Source organism: Delphinus delphis, chromosome 9 (assembly GCF_949987515.2).
Source record: "Delphinus delphis chromosome 9, mDelDel1.2, whole genome shotgun sequence".
NCBI classification, from domain to species: domain Eukaryota; kingdom Metazoa; phylum Chordata; class Mammalia; order Artiodactyla; family Delphinidae; genus Delphinus; species Delphinus delphis.
In genome coordinates this window covers 84,537,791-84,556,427 of record NC_082691.1, presented here as the reverse complement: position 1 = coordinate 84,556,427, position 18,637 = coordinate 84,537,791, and the positions used below count along the sequence as shown (strand labels likewise).

Sequence of the window (18,637 nt, the reverse complement as noted above, 5' to 3'; positions counted from 1 at the left end):
AAATAAGACCCAACTTGTAGGGTTGAGAGAATTAAATGAGATCTTACATGAACTTAACAGAGTGCTGGCCACATTGTAAGTACTCAAAACTGTGTGCTAGCATATGTATTATGATCTGCTCCCTGCCATCCCCTCCAGCTTCATGTATCACCAGACGTCCCCACTCCCTCCACTCCAGGCAGAACTCCAGCAACATTTAATTAGTTTCCAAGGTACTCTGCTCTCTCCCTTCTGGACTTTCACAAATTAGCTTTTCTGCTTGAAATGCTTCCTGCTACCTTTCCCTGACAACTCCCGTATCCTGGCTAACATCTGTTTCTTTAGGACTCGGGTTAGAAGTCACATCTTCTCCACCTCAGGTTGCATTAGTGTTTCCATAGCAGCCAATGCTTACCTGTATAACAGCACTTATCACGCCATAATTGGCTATTTATACATCTGTATCCTTTACAAAACTTCAAAGCCCTTAACAGCCAGAAGTGTGTCTTATATAGAATTACATCTCAAATGTTAGAGAAGTGCTTCATGGGACTTCCCCGGTGGCGCAGTGGTTAAAAATCTGCCTGCCATTGCAGGGGACACGGGTTTAAGTTCTGGTCCGGAAAGATCCCTCATGCCGCAGAGGAACTAAGCCCATGAGCCACAACTATTGAGCCTGCGAGCCACAAGTACTGAAGCCCGCGCACCTAGAGCCCATGCTCTGCAACAGGAGAAGCCCACGCACAGCAACGAAGAGTAGCCCCCACTCACCACAACTAGAGAAAGCCTGTGAGCAGCAACGAATACCCAACGCAGCCAAAAATAAAAAAAGTAAATAAATTTAAAAAAAAAAGTGCTTCACATACAGAAAAGTATGCTCAGCACTCCCCCACTTCCCCTTTTTGTGGCATGCTTGAATCCTGTGGTCCATTGCTTCAAAGCTGGCAGGGCATATTCCCAAGAAGCTAGGGATTCCTATGCACAACCGCTGGATAATGTTCAAAGGACACAGACATTTGCAACTTTCTAGGACAATTCCCCACTTCCCACCCCAAGCTTGTGCAACAGGTATCTGGATTCCGTGAGACAAAGGAAAGGCTGAAAGATGCTTAGCTGGACCTCAAAGGCCCTTTCGTTCCTCCTTTGGGAGACAGGACCTGGAGGACACCTGAGACATGTGGAGAAGTGCTCTAAGCTGCTCACCTGGTAGATATGATTCAGTTTGAAGTGTTTGAGGAGTAGCAGGAGCAGGGCAGAGATACTCTTTACGATGATCTCCTTGTGCCTGTTCACATCAATGCCCAACTTCATGCTCTGGAGAACAGTGATGCTACAACGGGGAAAGGAAGAGTCAGTGCAGAGGGTGACCTTAGAGCAAGGCCTACGAGGACCCAGGTATTTGGGTCAGATGCAATAAACACAAGAGAGCCAGAACTTCAGAAACCTGAACTGTGCTAGGGAAACCTCCAGAGTTCCCACTTATGAGTCAGGAGAAAAGCTCCTCTGATCTCTTTGTTTCTCTCTCCTTTGGCAAGCTCATCCCTTGGCAATGTCCACCCCCATACATGTGCAGCCAGTAACTGGCACTGATGTTACCCTCCAGACTCTCAATTCTGAGCTGAAAAGAGCAGAGCTGAGAGCACTACAGTGGAAAGGGGCTACTGGTGGCAGAGAGGAGATCTCTTTGGAGACAATCCCTGTAAGTGTTAACAAGGTGAGGTGGGGACTAAAGAGACCCTGCAGACAAGGTAGCTAATATTTAGCAGCTGCCCCAGTTGAAGCACTCACGGCATCTCCTCAGGCAGGACATCTGCCAGGATGTTGATAGAGTCTGTCTTAGCCTTGGATGTAGGGGCTGCAGCCAGTAGAATCTTAAGTAGAGCAATCTGGGAAGTAGAAAATGAGGAAATCCCCCCCATTCAACAAGGTTATTCTTCCACAGTTCAACAGCCCTAAGAGAAATGTTTTAAAGCCTTTCTCTAAGTTCTTCCCTCAATAACCAAATCTGCCCAGCCTCCAGAAGAGCAAACAGGTGCCCTGTCCTGACAGGCTTGCCTGTGAGGCTAAGGAGCCAGAAGGGAGCTTATGGGCTGTTCTGCTTCAAGACTGCTCTTTCCAAAGAGGATTGAAGGAACAGAGTGAGAGGGGCAATGCCTAGAAATTAGGTGGGAGGTATAAGCAAGATCTCCCTTCCCAACCGTTTTCCTTCCTCTACCTCAGACCATCAGCGTCCTCACCATCATAGCCTGAGGCCAACTAGGACACCAGAGGCCACGGCAGACCTCAGGGGGACTAAGGCACTTACTTAGGAGGAGGGCCCCCTATGCATCCTGCAGGGACCCACCTCATTCTCCACTCCTCGCAAAGAAGTACTTGGGAATATAGCCAAGTCCTTCTTCCTCTGGGAGGAGCCCTGAGGAAAGCTCAGAGAATGCCTTGCCTGAAGGGTGAAGGCTCAGGAAGCAAGCTCAAATGACAGATGGCTCAGCTTAAGAGGGCTCTCAGCTCTCTATTCCTCACAGCTGAGAAGGGAAACTCTGGCCCAGCCATCTCCTTACCATGTACTGGGGGAGGCTATACAGCATGCCCTGGTAGAGGATTTCACACGGCGTCTCTGGTACTACCTCTTCCCCCTATGGCAAGAAACATACAGTTTGCCCAGGCCATTTTCCAGTTGACCAAAACCTATGTTTCCTTGGTTGTGGAGGGTGGGAGGAAAAGATCTGGGAGTCAGATCAGGATTCCTACCCTAGCTGTGTTAATGATTCATTGTAGGACCTTGGGTAAGTTACTTTCCCTCTCTGAGACCTAATTTCCTCTTCCTAGGATCAGTGGGCTGGTCTGGATGACCTCTGAGGGCTCTTCCAGCCCTGAGAATCTATGATTTTGGTTGTCCTGTCATCTGGAATCAATCCAGAATTCTCTCTATGTCACTCTTGCTAGGTCAGGAGTCAGAACTCCCAGCAACGCAGTGGTTAAGAATCCACCTGCCAATGCAGGGGACACGGGTTCGAGCCCTGGACTGGGAAGATCCCACATGCCATGGAGCAGCTATGCCCATGCACCACAACTACTGAGCCTGTGCTCTAGAGCCTGTGTGCCACAACTACTGAGCCTGTACGCCTAGAGCCCGTGCTCTGCAACAAGAAGCCACCGCAATGAGAAGCCTGTGCACCGCAACGAAGAGTAGCCCCCGCTCACCGCAACTAGAGAAAGCCCACGGGCAGCAATGAAAAGTGCAGCCAATAATAAATAAATAAATAAATTTATTTTTTAAAAAAAAGAACTCCACCAAAGAGTTGGCTCAGACTACTGCTTTGCTGGATATACTTGGGCTTAGCTCAGGCCACAGGTACGCCTGGGACACTGGAACTGACACCCCACACAGAGGCACTTCCTATGGTGTCAATCTGAGGCCATCTGAGAGCTCTGGGCTGCTCCAAAGTCAGAAAGGAGAGGTAGGTGACTCAACAGAGAGGGTTAATAAAGGCCTGGAGAGGCAGGAAGGGGTATTAGCAGGGAAAATTTTAGGTGGAAACTATTTTCTTCCCTTCTCCACTACCCTCTACAACATCCCTTCCTCCTTTCTGACCAGGCTCCTCATGCACAGCTCTGTCCTTGTGATGACCCCACTTAAGCCCTTTATCAGAGTAGCCCTTTATCAAGAGGCATTCAGGCCACTGTCATCTTTGGCCAGTGCAGTCCTTCCTCCCCACCCAGGTCGCTCTATTACAGGACAAGGGTCACTGCCATGAGACCCTGAAGCAAGGAGGAGTAACCAGGCCCCTTCTATTCTGCTGCTTAAATGGATAATAATCCTGGCAATCCTGCATGTTTGCCTTGCTGTTCTCTAAAAGGCCTATTTCATACGTTCTCCCCTCTCTTCAAACCAATCCCCTCATCCCACAGCCCCTCAACAGTTGCTGACCCTAACTCTCACTTCACGGACAAAACAGAAGCAATCAGACAGGCACAGCCTCATTTTCTCAACACCAAATCTATCAGAGTCTCTACCTTCCTTCTTGACATGAAGGATGAACCACCCGTGCTCCTACCAAAGGCTACCCTCCGCTGGTGCTCACACCCTTTTGCTTTATCGAATGCATCAGTTCTATAATTATCTCCTTTCTCCTGGATCAACCCTTTTAGGACTCCACACTCCAGTATCTCCTAGCTATAACATTCCCTTGACCCACATCCTCCTTGCGCTACCACCCCATTTCTACCTTCCTTTTCACAACAGAACTTCTATGTGGTTTGTCTATGTTGACTAAGTCTACCTCCTTTCTTTACATTCCCTTTTCAATACACTCCAACTAGGCTTCTGGCCCCACCACTTCACTTGAGGTTGCTCTTATCAAGGTCACCAGTTATCTCTATGTTGCCAAAGTCAATGGGCACCTAAGGTCTTATCAAGCACCATTTATTAGCAACATTTAACATAGCTGATCACCCCCTTCTTCTTGAAAGACTTTTTTTTTTTTTTAATAAATTTTGTTTATTTATTTATTTATTTTTGGCTGTGTTGGGTCTTCGTTGCTGCACACGGGCTTTCTCTAGTTGCGGTGAACGGGGGCTACTCTTCGTTGCGGTGCACAGGCTTCTCATTGCGGAGGCTTCTCTTGTTGCAGAGCACGGGCTCTAAGCACGCGGGCTTCAGTAGTTGTGGCTTACGGGCTCTAGAGAGCAGGCTCAGTAGTTGCGGCACACGGGCTTAGTTGCTCCACAGCATGTGGGATCTTCCTGGACCAGGGATCTAACGTGATCCCTGCATTGGCAGGCGGATTCTCAACCACTGCGCCACCAGGGAAGCCTTGAAAGACTTTCTTTGCTTAGCTTTTATGGCATCACAATCTCCTGGATTTCCTCCCACCTCATTGAGGGTTTTTCTTTTTTTTGGCTCCTTTCCTGAATCATCCCATCCTTGACATATTGGTGTGCCCCAGGGCTTTGTCCTGGGTTCCATTCTCTCTCTATCTTTACTCCCTCCTCAGGTTATCTCAGCCAGTTCGATGGCTTTTAACACTGTCCATGAGTCAACAGTTCCCAAATTTATTTCCCTAAGTCAGTCCTCTCTCTAGAACTCTAGACCCATATACCTAATTGCTTGGCTGCTCTGCATGGGTGTCTAATGGACATCTAAATCTTAGTACAACCAAAATAGAACCCTTGATAAGACAGAACTCCTAGGAGTTCCCTGGCAGTCCAGTGGTTAGGACTCCATGCTATCACTGCTGTGGGACCGGGGTTCAGTCCCTGGTTGGGGAACTAAGATACTGCAAGCCGCACAGCACAGTGCCCCCAACCACAAAAAAGAAAAGAAATGAAAGAAAAAGAAAAACAGGGGGAAAAAAACACATTAAAAAAACCCAAAAAACAGGGCTTCCCTAGTGGTGCAGTGGTTAAGAATCTGCCTGACGAGCCCTGGTCTGGGAAGATCCCACATGCCGCAGAGCAGCTAAGCCCATGCGCCACAACTACTGAGCCCGCACTCTGCAACAAGAGAAGCTGCCGCAATGAGAAGCCCGCGCACCGCAATGAAGAGTAGCCCCCCGCTTGCCGCAGCTAGAGAAAGCCTGCGCGCAGCAATGAAGACCCAACACAGCCAGAAATAAAAATAAATTAATTAAAAAGACAAAAACAAAAAAAACAGAACTCCTCATCTTGACAAATGGTACTTATTCTTGATTGCCCTTTATGTCTCTCTATCCACAGCCAATTGAACTGCAACTCCTGTCAGCTGTACCTCCAAAATATAAACCAAATTCATCCACTTCTCCCTATCTCCACACTTCCTACCACCATCTAAAACACCATCATCTCTCACCTTGACTATTTTAAGAGCTTCCCAACCTCCCTGCTTCCACTCTTTCCTCATCCAGCCTTTACAAAGTAGCCAATGGTTTTTATTATAAAAAGACAGATCATGTCACTTCACTCCCCGGTTTAAAATCTCCAAAGGCTTCCCTTTGTCCCTTGAATCAACTTCAAGCTCCCTATCTTCGCTTAAATGTCCTGTGTAAAGTGGCCCCAGGCCACCTCTCTGACCCCATCTCAGACAACCTTCCCCCTCCCCACCGTGCTCCAGCCACACTAGCCTTCATCCACTACCTCTAACATTCTGAGCTTGCTCTTACCTTCTTAATAAGTCTGTTCGCTCTGCTTCGAATGCTCTTTCCCCTGATGTTCTTATGGCCAGCTCCTTCTTATACCTCAGATCTTAGGTAATTATCACCTTCTCAGAGGTCTACATACCCTGATTGCCCAATCTAAAATAGTCTACTACATGATATGTCACCCTATTTAAATTTTCTTAACCATATCTACCATTCTCTGAAAGTCTTCTCGTTTCCTTAATTACTTATCGTTTTTCTCCAACTTTAATGTATCGTGAAAGTAGAGACCTTGCTTTGCCTAGCATACAGTAAGAGTCATGCATACAGTAACAGCATGCACGCGAGTTATGCGACAGCACTGCAGACAGATTTCCTCCTGTGCGGGATTCCCCTTGACTCACCAAAGACATGGGGCACTTCTCTAGCTCTTCCTCATTCTTGATCTGAACATCTGCGATGGAGATGTACTTGTGCTGGGAAACATAAGACATCAACAAGGGGCTGAGGGCCTCGATCACATGTGTACCAGTGATCATTTTCCCAATGACAAGGAAATGTCCTGTTTATGGGTCTGTCAGCCCAAATACACTACGCACCCTTTGAAGGCAGGAGCCTTATTTACCTTTGCATCATGAACAGCAGCAAAGTGCTTCAATACAGTGTTTATTCCATATTTCCATGTTTGAAGGGCAGCAAATACCTTAGCATTTACCTTCAACCAAAGTGCAAGGGGAGGGACTTCCCTGGCGGTCCAGTGGTTAAGTCTCCGTGCTCCCAACGCAGGGGGCACGGGTTCGATCCCTGGTTGGGGAACTAAGATCCTGCATGTCGCATGGCGCAGCCTTTCAAAAAAAACCAAAAAATCGTGCGAGGGGAAGCCAAGAATAGGCCCTTGCCCCTGGACCACTGCCCTGAGAGTTTTGCTGCATGTGCCTGTATGTGTGTCTGTGTGTGTACAGAGTGATGATGATGGGGTGGGGTGGGGATCAAGGTCTGTGCAAGGAATGACTACTCTTACTCGTGCACACACACACTTTGGATACAGAGCAGACTGCTACTCAATCCTGGGCCTGTGGAAGTTAGTGAGCCTCTAAGGAGAGAGAAGGAAAGGGAAGGAAGCAATAAGTGGGAAGAGAGAGAAGGGTTGGAGGAGGGAAAAGGAATGAGAGGAAGAAAGGAGAACTTGTTCATCTATCTAAACATAGGACACTGAGTAGGTACGGAGAGACCTGATTTTTTACCTCTTTGGCCAAAATGCCTGCGGAGGAAGTACAGAATAACAGGTTCAGAACGTGTCTGGTGGAAAAGCACCACCCAGGACCCAGGACCCTAGTCATCCAACTTGCCTTGATGGCTCCCTATCCCTGAAGACTGAGAGCCCACCCTGGTCACCTGCTTGAGGGTCTTCACACTCTCATGGATGGGCCTGGGTAATCCAACCAAGGTATCTGTGTCCCTGTGAAATGCAAGACACACCAGATCATAAGGGTCAAAAGTAGAGAGAATTACCAATACCCCCTGGAGTCATGTGAACCATGCCACTTTCACCATCTGGTACCCTGGATCTTTCTCTGCAAGCTACCAGGTCCCCCATCGTTGCTTCAGGACACAAAAAGAATAATGGTACAGGGAAATGTCCCTGAAAATCAGGATTTCTGTATAGTCTTTTGGGGACTCACTTTGTCTGGGAGCAGGTTCCTACTTAAAAGGGCATGTTGCCCAACACTTTTGACAGTGAAACGGTAGAAACAATGGTTTCTCAGGTTTTGTAGCGACGAGTGAGGATTCAAGAGGGTGGGGGAATGGGGAAAGATCTGTTCCAACCATGTCGCTTCTTCACGGAATTCTGGCCCATTACAGAAGGGCTTGCAGGGACCGTCTAATAACACTGACAAGGAGATTGATGTTCAAGAGGGAAATGACTTGTTGCTCAAGGTCCTACACCTGGATGAGAACATAAAAGTTCTAGGAAACTGGAAGGAAAAAACTCCATGGCAAGAACCCAAAGCAGTCACTGGGAGCTGCCCATGGCTCTGGGTTGTATAATCACGACCAGGCAACATCTCTCACTCTAGGCCACCCGCTCCCGTGGCCCTCTAAAAACCACTCTATAGCCAGTTCTGACCATCCAGTCACTTACTGCCCCAGAGTGAATCCGATGAACTTGTTCCTGCTCATCTCCAAGAAGTGTTCAATGTCCTTCTGTCTGAGAGGACGGTGGAGAGACAAATCCCAGAGAAGGGAAGAAAAGCAAACCTTGAGAGAAGGACCCTTACTGGGCTCCTACTCCTCCAGTTGGAGAACTGGAACAGTAAGGGAAGACAGCAGGGAACTTCAAACCCAGGAGTTCCGACTCCCAGACCAGCTTATTGAGCCTTGAATACATAGACCACTCCACCCTGGGCCTCCAGTGACTGAAACCCCGAAGCTCAGGGTGCTTGGTGTTATCAAACCTACCTGACCTTTGGGGTCCACGGTAGGCCCTTGGGAAAGGCCACCCGCTCAGCAGAGAGGGGTGCCTGTGAGGGTGGAGGTGGTACTAGAGGGTCCTGCTCTAGCAAGTCTAACTCTCCATCCAAGGTACGCTCTCCATCGCCAGCAGACTCCTCTTCCTCCTCTGTGGCTGGTTCCTCAGTCTTAAAGAGATCTCTTTCGTTGTAGATGTCCAAGCTGTCCTGCTTAGTAAGGAGTTGCTGGGGGGTTGGAGGGGAGTAGGTGGAAAGAGAGAGGGAAGGTGTGCAGAGATCTCACCCTGGGCATCCTTGTCTAAGACCACCCCAACCCACAGGCTGCTAGACTTCAGGGAACATGGAAGTAAGAACCCATCTCTAGTGAGACCTTTTCCTTCCCATCTCAACCCTACTGTGCCCACCAGGCCCAATTCCAGGACAAGCAGCTCTCACACAACCATGCCAATGGCTGGGAAACAGAGCATTGATAATCCCAAAGTCACAGTTACTTAGCTTTCAGAAAGTACTGATGCCTTTTTTTTTTTGCCAGCACTTTCCTTCCTAATTATGCTCTACTTAGGTGAACATTCAATTAGTTTGCCTTCTGTGAGCATACACCAGCTGGCTGACTGAGGAAGAGGAGGACAGAAGCTTGCTGCTAGGCAGAGGGAAGCAAGTCTGGAATTTTAAATCTTGTCACAGAAAGAAAAAAAGATTGGACAGAAATAGGCCAAAAAGTTAACAGTGATTGCCTCTGGTTGTTAAGATTGTGGGTGACTTTTTTTTCTCCCTTCTTCACATTTTTATATTTGTTCTAAATTTTCTATAATGAGTAAGCATTACTTTATAAAACAAAAAAATAAAGGTTAAAAAAAATCACATTGCAGATAATGTAGACTAGATTACTGAGTGTGACTGTCTGAGCCTGTCACCTGTAGTCGGTGAACTCAAGTAGATCAGGCAGGTAAGTTCATGGGAGCATGGTCAGCTCTCAGCGCAACTTGTCATTGTGACCTTTCTAGGGATGCAGACTATAGAACCCTAACCAGTCATCTTGTAAGTGTAAGTCTCTGGTTCCAAGGCCAGATAAGAGCATGGCTGGCTCAGAGTAAATCTTACTGCGAAGACAATGATAAAGTGCCTCAACCAGGTACCTATGCCCAGGATTATACCCCAACTGTTGTTCAGGGTGCTAGGGAACTCCAGGCACTGAGGTCTAGGCCAATGATCCTTAGCGAGACATGGGTCTATGATGTGATATCACAATGTTACATCTTGACAGCCCAGGACCCTGTCAGGGCTCAGGAATAGAGGCTGAAGTATAGACACCAAGATTTCAGGTTGGTCTCAGGGCCAGTCAGGGGCAGGAGAGCTGGGTCATTTACTGCTCTTTCCTACCATATCCAGAGCTGCTTAGAATCTTGATTTTTGGCCAGCTAGTGTCACAACACTACTGTCTGCTTTAGTCCATACCCTTCGAGAACCACGGCGGCCTCGCAGTTTGGAGGGTGGTGGTGCCAGCTGAGACTCCCCCAGGTCGAGAGTGTAAGAGGGCGGGGAGGCAGCACGCATGCTCTTCACCACCTGGATACTGTCCTCAGCCAGTGGAGGCAGGCCCAATTCTTCCCGCTTCTGTACTTTGAGAGCCTGCAGCTGCTCAAATCCACCGAGGGTAAACTAAGGGTTAAACGGGAAAGGGGCACAGAAGAGAGGAAGGGAGGGAAGTCAGAGGGAGCAAGGTCAGGGAAGCATGGATGGAGAGGAAGAGCCACAACCTCCAGTCCCCTTAGACCCCCTCCTTAATTAGGAAGTAATAAAACAGGAGGAGGCAAAAAATGTGGTCACCATCCCCAGTCTCAGAGGTGGTTACTAACCCTCAGAGCTCAGGGGTCAGGATAAAGCATTATTTACCGACCCAGGGCTGGAAACATCACCAGAAATAAGGAAAAGGACCACTGGGGGCCTCCACTGAAAAAAACAGGAAAATGTACCCCCTTTTAAGGAGCAGATCTAGATACTATAACCCCCCAGAATCACTCAAGGCCTGCCCTGGAGGGTATGTAGTTCAGCCAGTCGGGGGAAGGATAGGGTTGAATAATTAGTAACAAAACTGCAACCATACACTTATGAGGACTTCATTTTTTAAAAGCAAATCCTCTATTTATCTGGATGGAGAGCAGGCACTAAACCCCACATTTTACAGCTAGAGAAACTGAGACACAGAGAATTGCCTGAGGTTTCTCAGTATCAGCAGAGGCCAGATCTCCCAACTCTCAGCCAGGGTTCTTTCCATGAAACGTTAGCTCTATCAGGGGAAGGTGCAATGACACCCCAACTCAAAAAGTGGCATCTCCCATCAGTCCAACAGAAATAGGTAACCTACTCTGAAACAGAACATCTGATTTCTCTAGGACAGCCTTATTGTCCCTCCACTGGCTAACAGCTTCCCTATTCTTCTGCCTAGCTCCAGCCCCCTGGAATCAGACTAGAAGAAACTGAGGTGGCAGAGGGCACTGCTGATCTGATGAGATGGGAGAGGGGTGAATCAGCCACTCACCATGACTACTTTCCAGAGCAGAAGCAGGACCTTCTTTATGGGGAAGTGGGGAGCCAGGCCGCTGCAGAACTTGGTGACCATAGAGAAAAGCAGAAGGGCAAAAGGCTCCTCATTATGCATGGAGAAGCCTGGGGGTTGTGGAGAGAGGCAAGTGAGAAAGTGAGGATGAAGCAGCTGAGACCCAGTCCCTGTAACCCTGTTTCTGGACGCTGAGGAAGGCACTCACCTTCCCGCAAAGAATCTGAGTACTTGGTCCTTAGAAGGAGGCTTAGAGAGCTCCCAGAGTGAACCCCCCGAGGGCAGGATAAGGGAGGTCATGGAGTTAAAATGGCATAGTTCCCAAAGCTTGGGGGTAGATATCAAACTAGAAGTAACAGTAATAAAGATAATCAACGGTAATAAAGATGCTTCCTGGCTGAGGAACTCAATGCATTTTGTAGATCACAACTCACTTTCCCACATCAACAAATATAGTATATATTTTAAAATCCCAAAGGCCTTCATATCTTATCCCTGACTGATGACAATACCAACTCATATTTTCAAGGTAAGTCAACTCATTTTTTTCATGTGGGATTTGTGATCGAATGGGAGAGGGATGACTATTCCCATTTATAACCAAGGAAACCAAAACCAAGATATAGAGAAGACATATGACTGGGCCTAGCTCATAGACACAGGGGCAATCAAGCCAGACCCTCAAGCCCACCACAAAGTATCTCTGTCCTAAAAGAAGGGATGTTAGCTCTAAAAAAAAAAAAAAAAGAAGACGAAGAAGAAGAAGAACTGTCTGTCTCTCCTAGGCAGATGCTATGCCTCCCCTCTGCCACAAGCACCTCGAGTGCCACTTCTTACTCAGTTCAGTGCGGAAGGTCTCCCGGGCTGTCCTCCACCCGTAGGAGTCTGTCTCTCGCTCCAGGCGGATATTTTCCACCATTAGGTACATGACACTCAGCAGCACCCTGAGGTTACAGAAGGGTCACAAGAGGTTCCCAAGGCAGTTTCCAACCTAAAGTCTGAGACCTCAGGGATGGTCTCTGTGGTGGCCCAACCCAGTGGAATTAGCAACTTCTAGTGTCCTGGGTGCGTCTGAAATTTGGGCAAAGGTAACCCATTGCTAACGATCCCCTGCTCCAATCCCATGGGCAGGCCCACTCACCGGAGCTCTGTGCTATCAGCAATGGAGATGGCTGGTTTCCGAAGAGCACTGCTACAGGCCTGGCTGTTGCTGCCACAGGGATGAGGGAGGAAACAGGAACCCGTAAGGCCTCTTTACTCCGTGTTACACACTTATCATATGCACAAACATGAGTACCTGCCATTCCCTGGCTATGTAGCTAAAGAAATTGGTCTAACGTAGAGAAGCCCATAGAATTCTCCTGCCACCTAGACAAACCCTTATCTGTGGTGAAGACAGGCAAGGGCAGGGTCTATGATATTTGCTCCTCTTAAAATCTCCACTGTTTCTAGTACTGTGCTGGACACAAAACAGATGCTAAGCAACACTTGGTGAATAATAAACAGAATTTGTCCCACTAAAACTCCTGGGTGATAGGCATGAGACAATATGAGGGGTCACTATAGTGGTAGCAGCAGATAAGGCCACCTCTAGAGCTGTAACCATGAGGGAAAGAACTGGGCACAGCAACAGGAATTGGTCCCATCCATCTTGGGTCATGTTCTCAGGTAGAACAGCTTCCTTCATGGAGTCCACAGTTAGGCTAAGAAGGTATTTGGATACAAAAGCAATACAGGATCGGCCCCTGAGGCCCAGGATTGAAGCTGTAAGTGGGGCAGAGCCTGCTGATGAGCCCAACCTTAGGGAGCAGGACAGACTATCAGAGACCATGGCTGGATGGAGGGGGACTGTCAGTGAGCTTTGGAGGAGGTGTGAATAGACCCAGCTTTCACAGAGGGCTCTACAGTGAGGGAACCAGCATAGGAGATGAGGCACCCTTCAAGGAACGGGGTCGCCAGCCCTCCCCTAAGGCTTCTCACTCGATTTCCATGTGGAGTAGCTCCAGGAAGGCCGAGAAGGTCCCCATCTGATAGAGCAGGAAGCAGTTGTACCTGGACCAGTGGAGTACATCGACTTCTGAATCACATTCCCCAAAAGTGCCTAAAGGACCAGACAGTGCCGCAGGGGTTGAGGAGGAGTGGGTTATTCCAGTTCTTTCCACCCTGCCCCATGATCTGAAGACTATCTCCCAACACTCTGTCCAACAAGTAGGTTAACAAAGGACAAGTGCCCCCCAGAACTTCCTGGAATGAGGCAGGGGAGAGGAGAAGCAGTCTCCAGGGTTAGGTCCAATGTGCTCATCACTGGTTTGTCTTAAGTTTGAGTTCCCTGAGAAGCAGATCCAGAGATAAGGATTCAAGTGCAAGTAGTTTATTTGGGAGTTGACCCCAGGAACCATCGGTAGAGAAGTGGAGAAGTGAGATAGGGAAGAGAAGGCAGCCAAGAGCTCAATACCAAGTGGGGAGAAGCTCTGGAAAACATAAAACAAACAACTCAGAATCATCCCACCCAAGAGGGGTGAGGTGGTCAAGCTGCTCATCCACTAGCCTCTGGCAGTCACTGAGGAATGCTGCTGGACTAGGGGAGAACATTAATTCCCTAGCACTTCCTGGCTGCCCTATGTGGGCTGCACAGAAAGCCCTCAGGCAAAAAGATGAAGGTACTGGCAGCTGGAACTTGGCCAGAGTGCCAGACCCAAGAGATAGGCTTGGGCACTGCCTTGTTTACTGCAGTCGTCCCTTCACCAGATGTCCACTCTCTTTCCTCTCCATTTATGATTTTTCTTTTACAGTTTTTTTAGCTCCCATCTAGTTGGTTCTGCCAACAGTCTTCTTATTTCTGACCTCAGGGCTTTCTTTTACTACTCCAGCTAGGCTCATTTTTCTTTCCAACACCTGGCTAATAGGTCTCTTCTGGGAAGCTTTCCTCAGTTAATCTCATTGAGTTCTGATTCTCCAAATTACTCACAGCATCCACTCCTCCTGCTATGTTGGCTTGGACCTTCTAAATGCCAATGAGAAACAATGCAGCGGGTCCACGTGTAAATTGGTGGCACCCTCCCTGCCTCCTCTCAGTGTCAGAACCAGGCCACAGCTGGTAAAAGAAACCTCCATGCTCAGCTGGTGGTACACTGTCAGCTCTGGCCACAGTGACCCTCTTGCTAGTCTCCACATAGGATTACAGCCCAGGCTAAGGAAAAAAAGAACACTATAAGAAATCCTGGCATGTCTGGAAAGAGAAAGGCCAATTCCAAGGGATCCAGAACAGTACCTACCATCATCTCCTCATCTTTCGCATAAGCACAAGGTTACTTCTAGCACATGACAAGATCTGTCCTCAAGAGACAGGAACCTTCCCAGCGTGGCCTGCCTCATCCTAGTCCTGCTAACACCATCTCTCTCTCTCTAGTGTCCACCCCTCTCAAGTTGGCAAAGCTGGCCACTCACCTTGGGCCAGGTAGAGAACAGCTCGGGCCACCTTCAGTCGCCGTTCCCTACTGACCACCTCCAGCCGGTCCAGAAGTCCCATCACATAGGCCTTCTGGGCATCTTCCTCCAACTCCAGCCACTCCTTACCCTGCACTGGGAACAGAAGGCCATACAGATCTAGTGTCAGCTGTTGCCTCCCCTTCCTGGAAAGGCTCCTGATGATAGCATATGTACTTCTGATCTCAGCCCCCCAATAAATTCTTCTCTTCGAAAGCTTTCCTTGTTTAGCTGAGAAAGAATAAGGGATGGGAAAAGTAAAAAACCCAAATGTTCTGGCCCACTCCAGAGCCTCATCTTCCTCCACATCCCCTCCATTTCCGCTTCCCCCTCCCCAGCCTATACAGTTCTATCTCTCTGCCTTTCCTCAAGGAGTTCCCTCTATCTCCCTATGTATCCAATTCCTATTCATCCTTATAGGTTCAATACAAAATCACCTCTTTCCCACTAATGCTCCAGCCAGAAGCTCTGTCCCCCATGATACGTTTTACTTCTCTAATGACACTTCCCATTTTCCTCTTGGCCTCAGCTAGTTTTGTGACGTACACATCTCCCCTCTGCTATCTGACTATAATTTCTTTAAAGATACTGTAAATTCACCTTCACCCCTGCCTCCTGCATCTCTGGCACAAAATGGGTACTCACCACACATTTGCTGAGTTGAACACTGAATTGCCACTGACCAAGTAAGGAAATGGAGGTCTGAGTGGATCACAGGGTGGGCACATGAAATTATTACCAGATGCTATGAGGAGTGAGGCAGAATTGGAGACAGGGATTGAAAACTAAGGTCGAAGACTAGGCTGGGCACAGGGTTACCAGGCAGCAGGGAACCAGTCCAGCCCCACCTCCCCATTCCTCTGTTCTCTGGGCCCTTGACATCAGGGAAAGGGACCCAGTTCAGGCTTCTCTTGCTTCCACTCCGTGACCTCTGCACTTGAGATATAGAAAACTCTGTGTCCCATATGCAAAAAGGAATAGAGAAGTTATATGGCTATGGAGAGGATGAAGAAGGATCATACTTTATTTTAGGCTTTTTCTAGATCAGCCTTGAATATCATGGAGAGAAAAAGCAGATCTCTATGAATAAGGATCTGGGATCACCTTGGGTCTTGAAGTCTTCTTCAAAGCACCTCCTGTTAGTGGTGAATTCCGGGTGTTCAGTGTAGCTATACAATTCTGTGGCAGGAAAGATAGGACAGAGTCACAAACATTCAGCAGATCCTTATAGAAGGGGCCTGGGGTGGAGAAGGTGGTATGAAAGAGCTAAAGCTTCCAACACATTCCTGTGTCCAATTCAATCCACAGTCAGCTTCCTCCTTTTCAGAGCAGTTAAAAATAGCCACTTGTGTCCCTGGGTGATTAAACCATCAAACCTGTCCTCCTCCTGCCAGCTGGCTGCTACAGCAGAGAAGGCAGGCTCCAACATTTGGTGAGGGCCAGGAGGAGGGCTGGAACAGAGAGGGCTGAATGTCATCACTGCTGGTTCTTAGGGCTGCAACCCCTTCTGCTTGTCAACCCAGACTGGGACTAATCCTGTCTCTAGGGAAAAAGGGGGCAACACAACTCCTGAAGTTTAGAGGCAAGATCCTTGTGCTATTCAAGGAGCCAGTTCATTCTCTCCCTGCTGAGTTTCCTCGAAGGGTACAGAAGTTTACGTTCCTGCCCATGGCCACCCGGGCAGAGGCAGAATCAAACCATATAGAAGCAGCTTTGATTGCCAAAGGGCGGCCTGTGCCCAGGAAAATCTAAGTTTGCTGACAGCAGCCTCTCAATACAAAATGCAGACAGCTTATGAGAAATAAAAATGCCCTTTCCTACACACACACACACACACACACACACACACACACACACACACCCCAGAACATTATACAAGTACGCTCACCTTACAGAGAACGAAGAAGTGACGTCATTAAGCCAATAGGTGCTTCCTCAAAACTCTGCTCCCTAACTAAGACCCTTGCTGGAAATTTAACTAGGTCACAGATAATTCACAAAGCAAGAGAAATTCACTTATATTCCAGCCAGCTGTCTAATGGTCAAGAAATACCTTGTCTGGGAGCCAGGGCTTTTGAGTCCTGAGTTCCAGAATCCTGGAGTGACCAGAAACAAATCCCAGTTCTGTTTGTTAAATTCTTCAGTCATTAGTGAGTAGTGTAGATATATATATTTTAAGAGTAGGGCACAAACCCAGTTAAAACAGGGAGCAAGGCTCTTAGGTACTGAACTTTGCTTTTGTCTTATTTTTAAAGTTTAGATCATGAACTTTCATATACTACAGGTAAATACAGAGTACATAAAAGACACTGCGTTTATCTTCTACTCAGATTAAACAAATGTTAACATTTGTCATATTTGCTTCAGACAGCTAAAGTCCCTTCTTCCTTCCCAGTCTTATTTTCCTCTCTAGAGATAATCACTATGATGAAACTGGTATGTATGCTTCACATGCCTATTTTTATACTTTTAGTACATATCTATGTGCCCGTAAACAACACATGATATTGTTCTATTTTTCAAGTTTTTATCCAAGCAGTATCATATTGTATAAATTATTTTTTCTTAGAAGCATTTTTTATTATGTCTTTCAATAGCTTACATGAAAAGCAGTGTGATGAACACATCCATTCACTTAACTGACACGGTTCTCAATCAAGTGTGCAACTAGACTTCCTAGAAACATCTTTTAGACTTGTGTGTTTAAGCAGTTTTTTTGATGCTTGTAAAAATTATTTTGTCACCGTTTCTTCTCCCCTTTAATATGTTTTTAATATTTATTGACATTGAAGCATATTGATATAGATCAATTATTTTAATGACTATACAGTAGCCTAACATATTGATATACTGCAGTTTCTCCATTCCCCTACTAAGTTGTTTTCAATTTTTCACAGTGGCGACAATAAACATCTTTGTAAGTGTTTTCTTGGGCCCAAGAATTTCTTTAAAGTGTACATCTAGAATCATTGGGTCATAATATGTGTGAATTCGACTTTGCTAGATATAACTAAACTGCTTTCCAATTCTATACTCTGTTCCCTCATGCCAAGCCATGTATAAAAAGTACTCATTTCTCTGTACCCTCACCAACCCCAGGCTTTTAAATTTTGCATCTGATGATTGTTGAATAATATCTCACCATTTTAATTTGGTTTTCCCCATTTCCTAACATAATTGAATATCTTTTCATATATTTACTGACCACATGGTTTTCTGTTCTGTGAATTCCTATTCATATTCTTTGACCATTTATCTATAGTCTCTATTGGGATGTTCATTTCTTTCTCTCTCTATGTGTGTGTGTATTCATATTTTGGATTCTAACCCTTGGTTAGTTATTAAACTTAGCTCTCTATTTCTGTCACTCATCACAAAATTTATTCCTTATGTTTATTCACAAGAACTTCTTTAAAAGCGTTTGTCTCTTTTCTCTGAAAAAGCCTGTCTTAAAGTGTCACTTTCATGTGACAGAATATTTACCTTTCACATAATTTCCACCCAAAGCTCATTTATTAATAATTGGCATTTGTAGCACATGTAACATGGAGGCCCTTAATGCAAGGAGATCACGTTTAGCCAAGCTAAAAATCCAGAGAGAAGCAGTCCAGCACTGAAAGAAGAATGGGATCACTCAACCCCAGCTCAGAAACATCCAAGCAGAGCTCCACGGTGATGGATATAGATGACATGTTCAGCTTTGCTCAGCTGGCCAGTTGTCTACACAGTTTTTCTTCAGACATTGCTGAGACTTTAATAAGGGGCAAGTATTAGGGGAAGGGGGTGAGATGGAGGTAGAAAAGAAAAGGAGAGAGAGATGGAATGGGAAAGCAATGGAGTGGGTGGCAGAAAGGGGCACCCAAAAGATATGGGTGACTATGGGAAGAGAAAGAAAGGAGAAATGGGGAGAAGGTGGAGAGAAAACAGATTTGAGAGTGCACCAAAAGAGAATTAAAGAAGGGTGAGCAGAAAACAGGGATAGAATGAAAGAATGGAGAATGCCATACATAGCCAAGGAAGCATTCACAGAA

General features: G+C 46.9%; 1 protein-coding gene across 1 annotated transcript in view; it reads right to left on the bottom strand.

The window, feature by feature from the left end:
• Window positions 1-18,637, bottom strand: part of STRIP2 (striatin interacting protein 2) — a 42,180-nt gene that overhangs the window by 17,736 nt on the left and 5,807 nt on the right. Inside the window, exons 3-16 of the mRNA XM_060019995.1 lie at window positions 15,711-15,785; window positions 14,568-14,702; window positions 13,101-13,221; window positions 12,262-12,330; window positions 11,958-12,064; window positions 11,103-11,230; window positions 10,019-10,222; window positions 8,553-8,788; window positions 8,236-8,301; window positions 7,488-7,551; window positions 6,497-6,568; window positions 2,538-2,612; window positions 1,768-1,865; window positions 1,183-1,309 (exon numbers count right to left, since the gene is read on the bottom strand). Coding sequence (XP_059875978.1) covers window positions 1,183-1,309; window positions 1,768-1,865; window positions 2,538-2,612; window positions 6,497-6,568; window positions 7,488-7,551; window positions 8,236-8,301; window positions 8,553-8,788; window positions 10,019-10,222; window positions 11,103-11,230; window positions 11,958-12,064; window positions 12,262-12,330; window positions 13,101-13,221; window positions 14,568-14,702; window positions 15,711-15,785 — 1,577 coding nt within the window. The remainder of the gene's footprint in view (window positions 1-1,182; window positions 1,310-1,767; window positions 1,866-2,537; window positions 2,613-6,496; window positions 6,569-7,487; window positions 7,552-8,235; window positions 8,302-8,552; window positions 8,789-10,018; window positions 10,223-11,102; window positions 11,231-11,957; window positions 12,065-12,261; window positions 12,331-13,100; window positions 13,222-14,567; window positions 14,703-15,710; window positions 15,786-18,637) is intronic.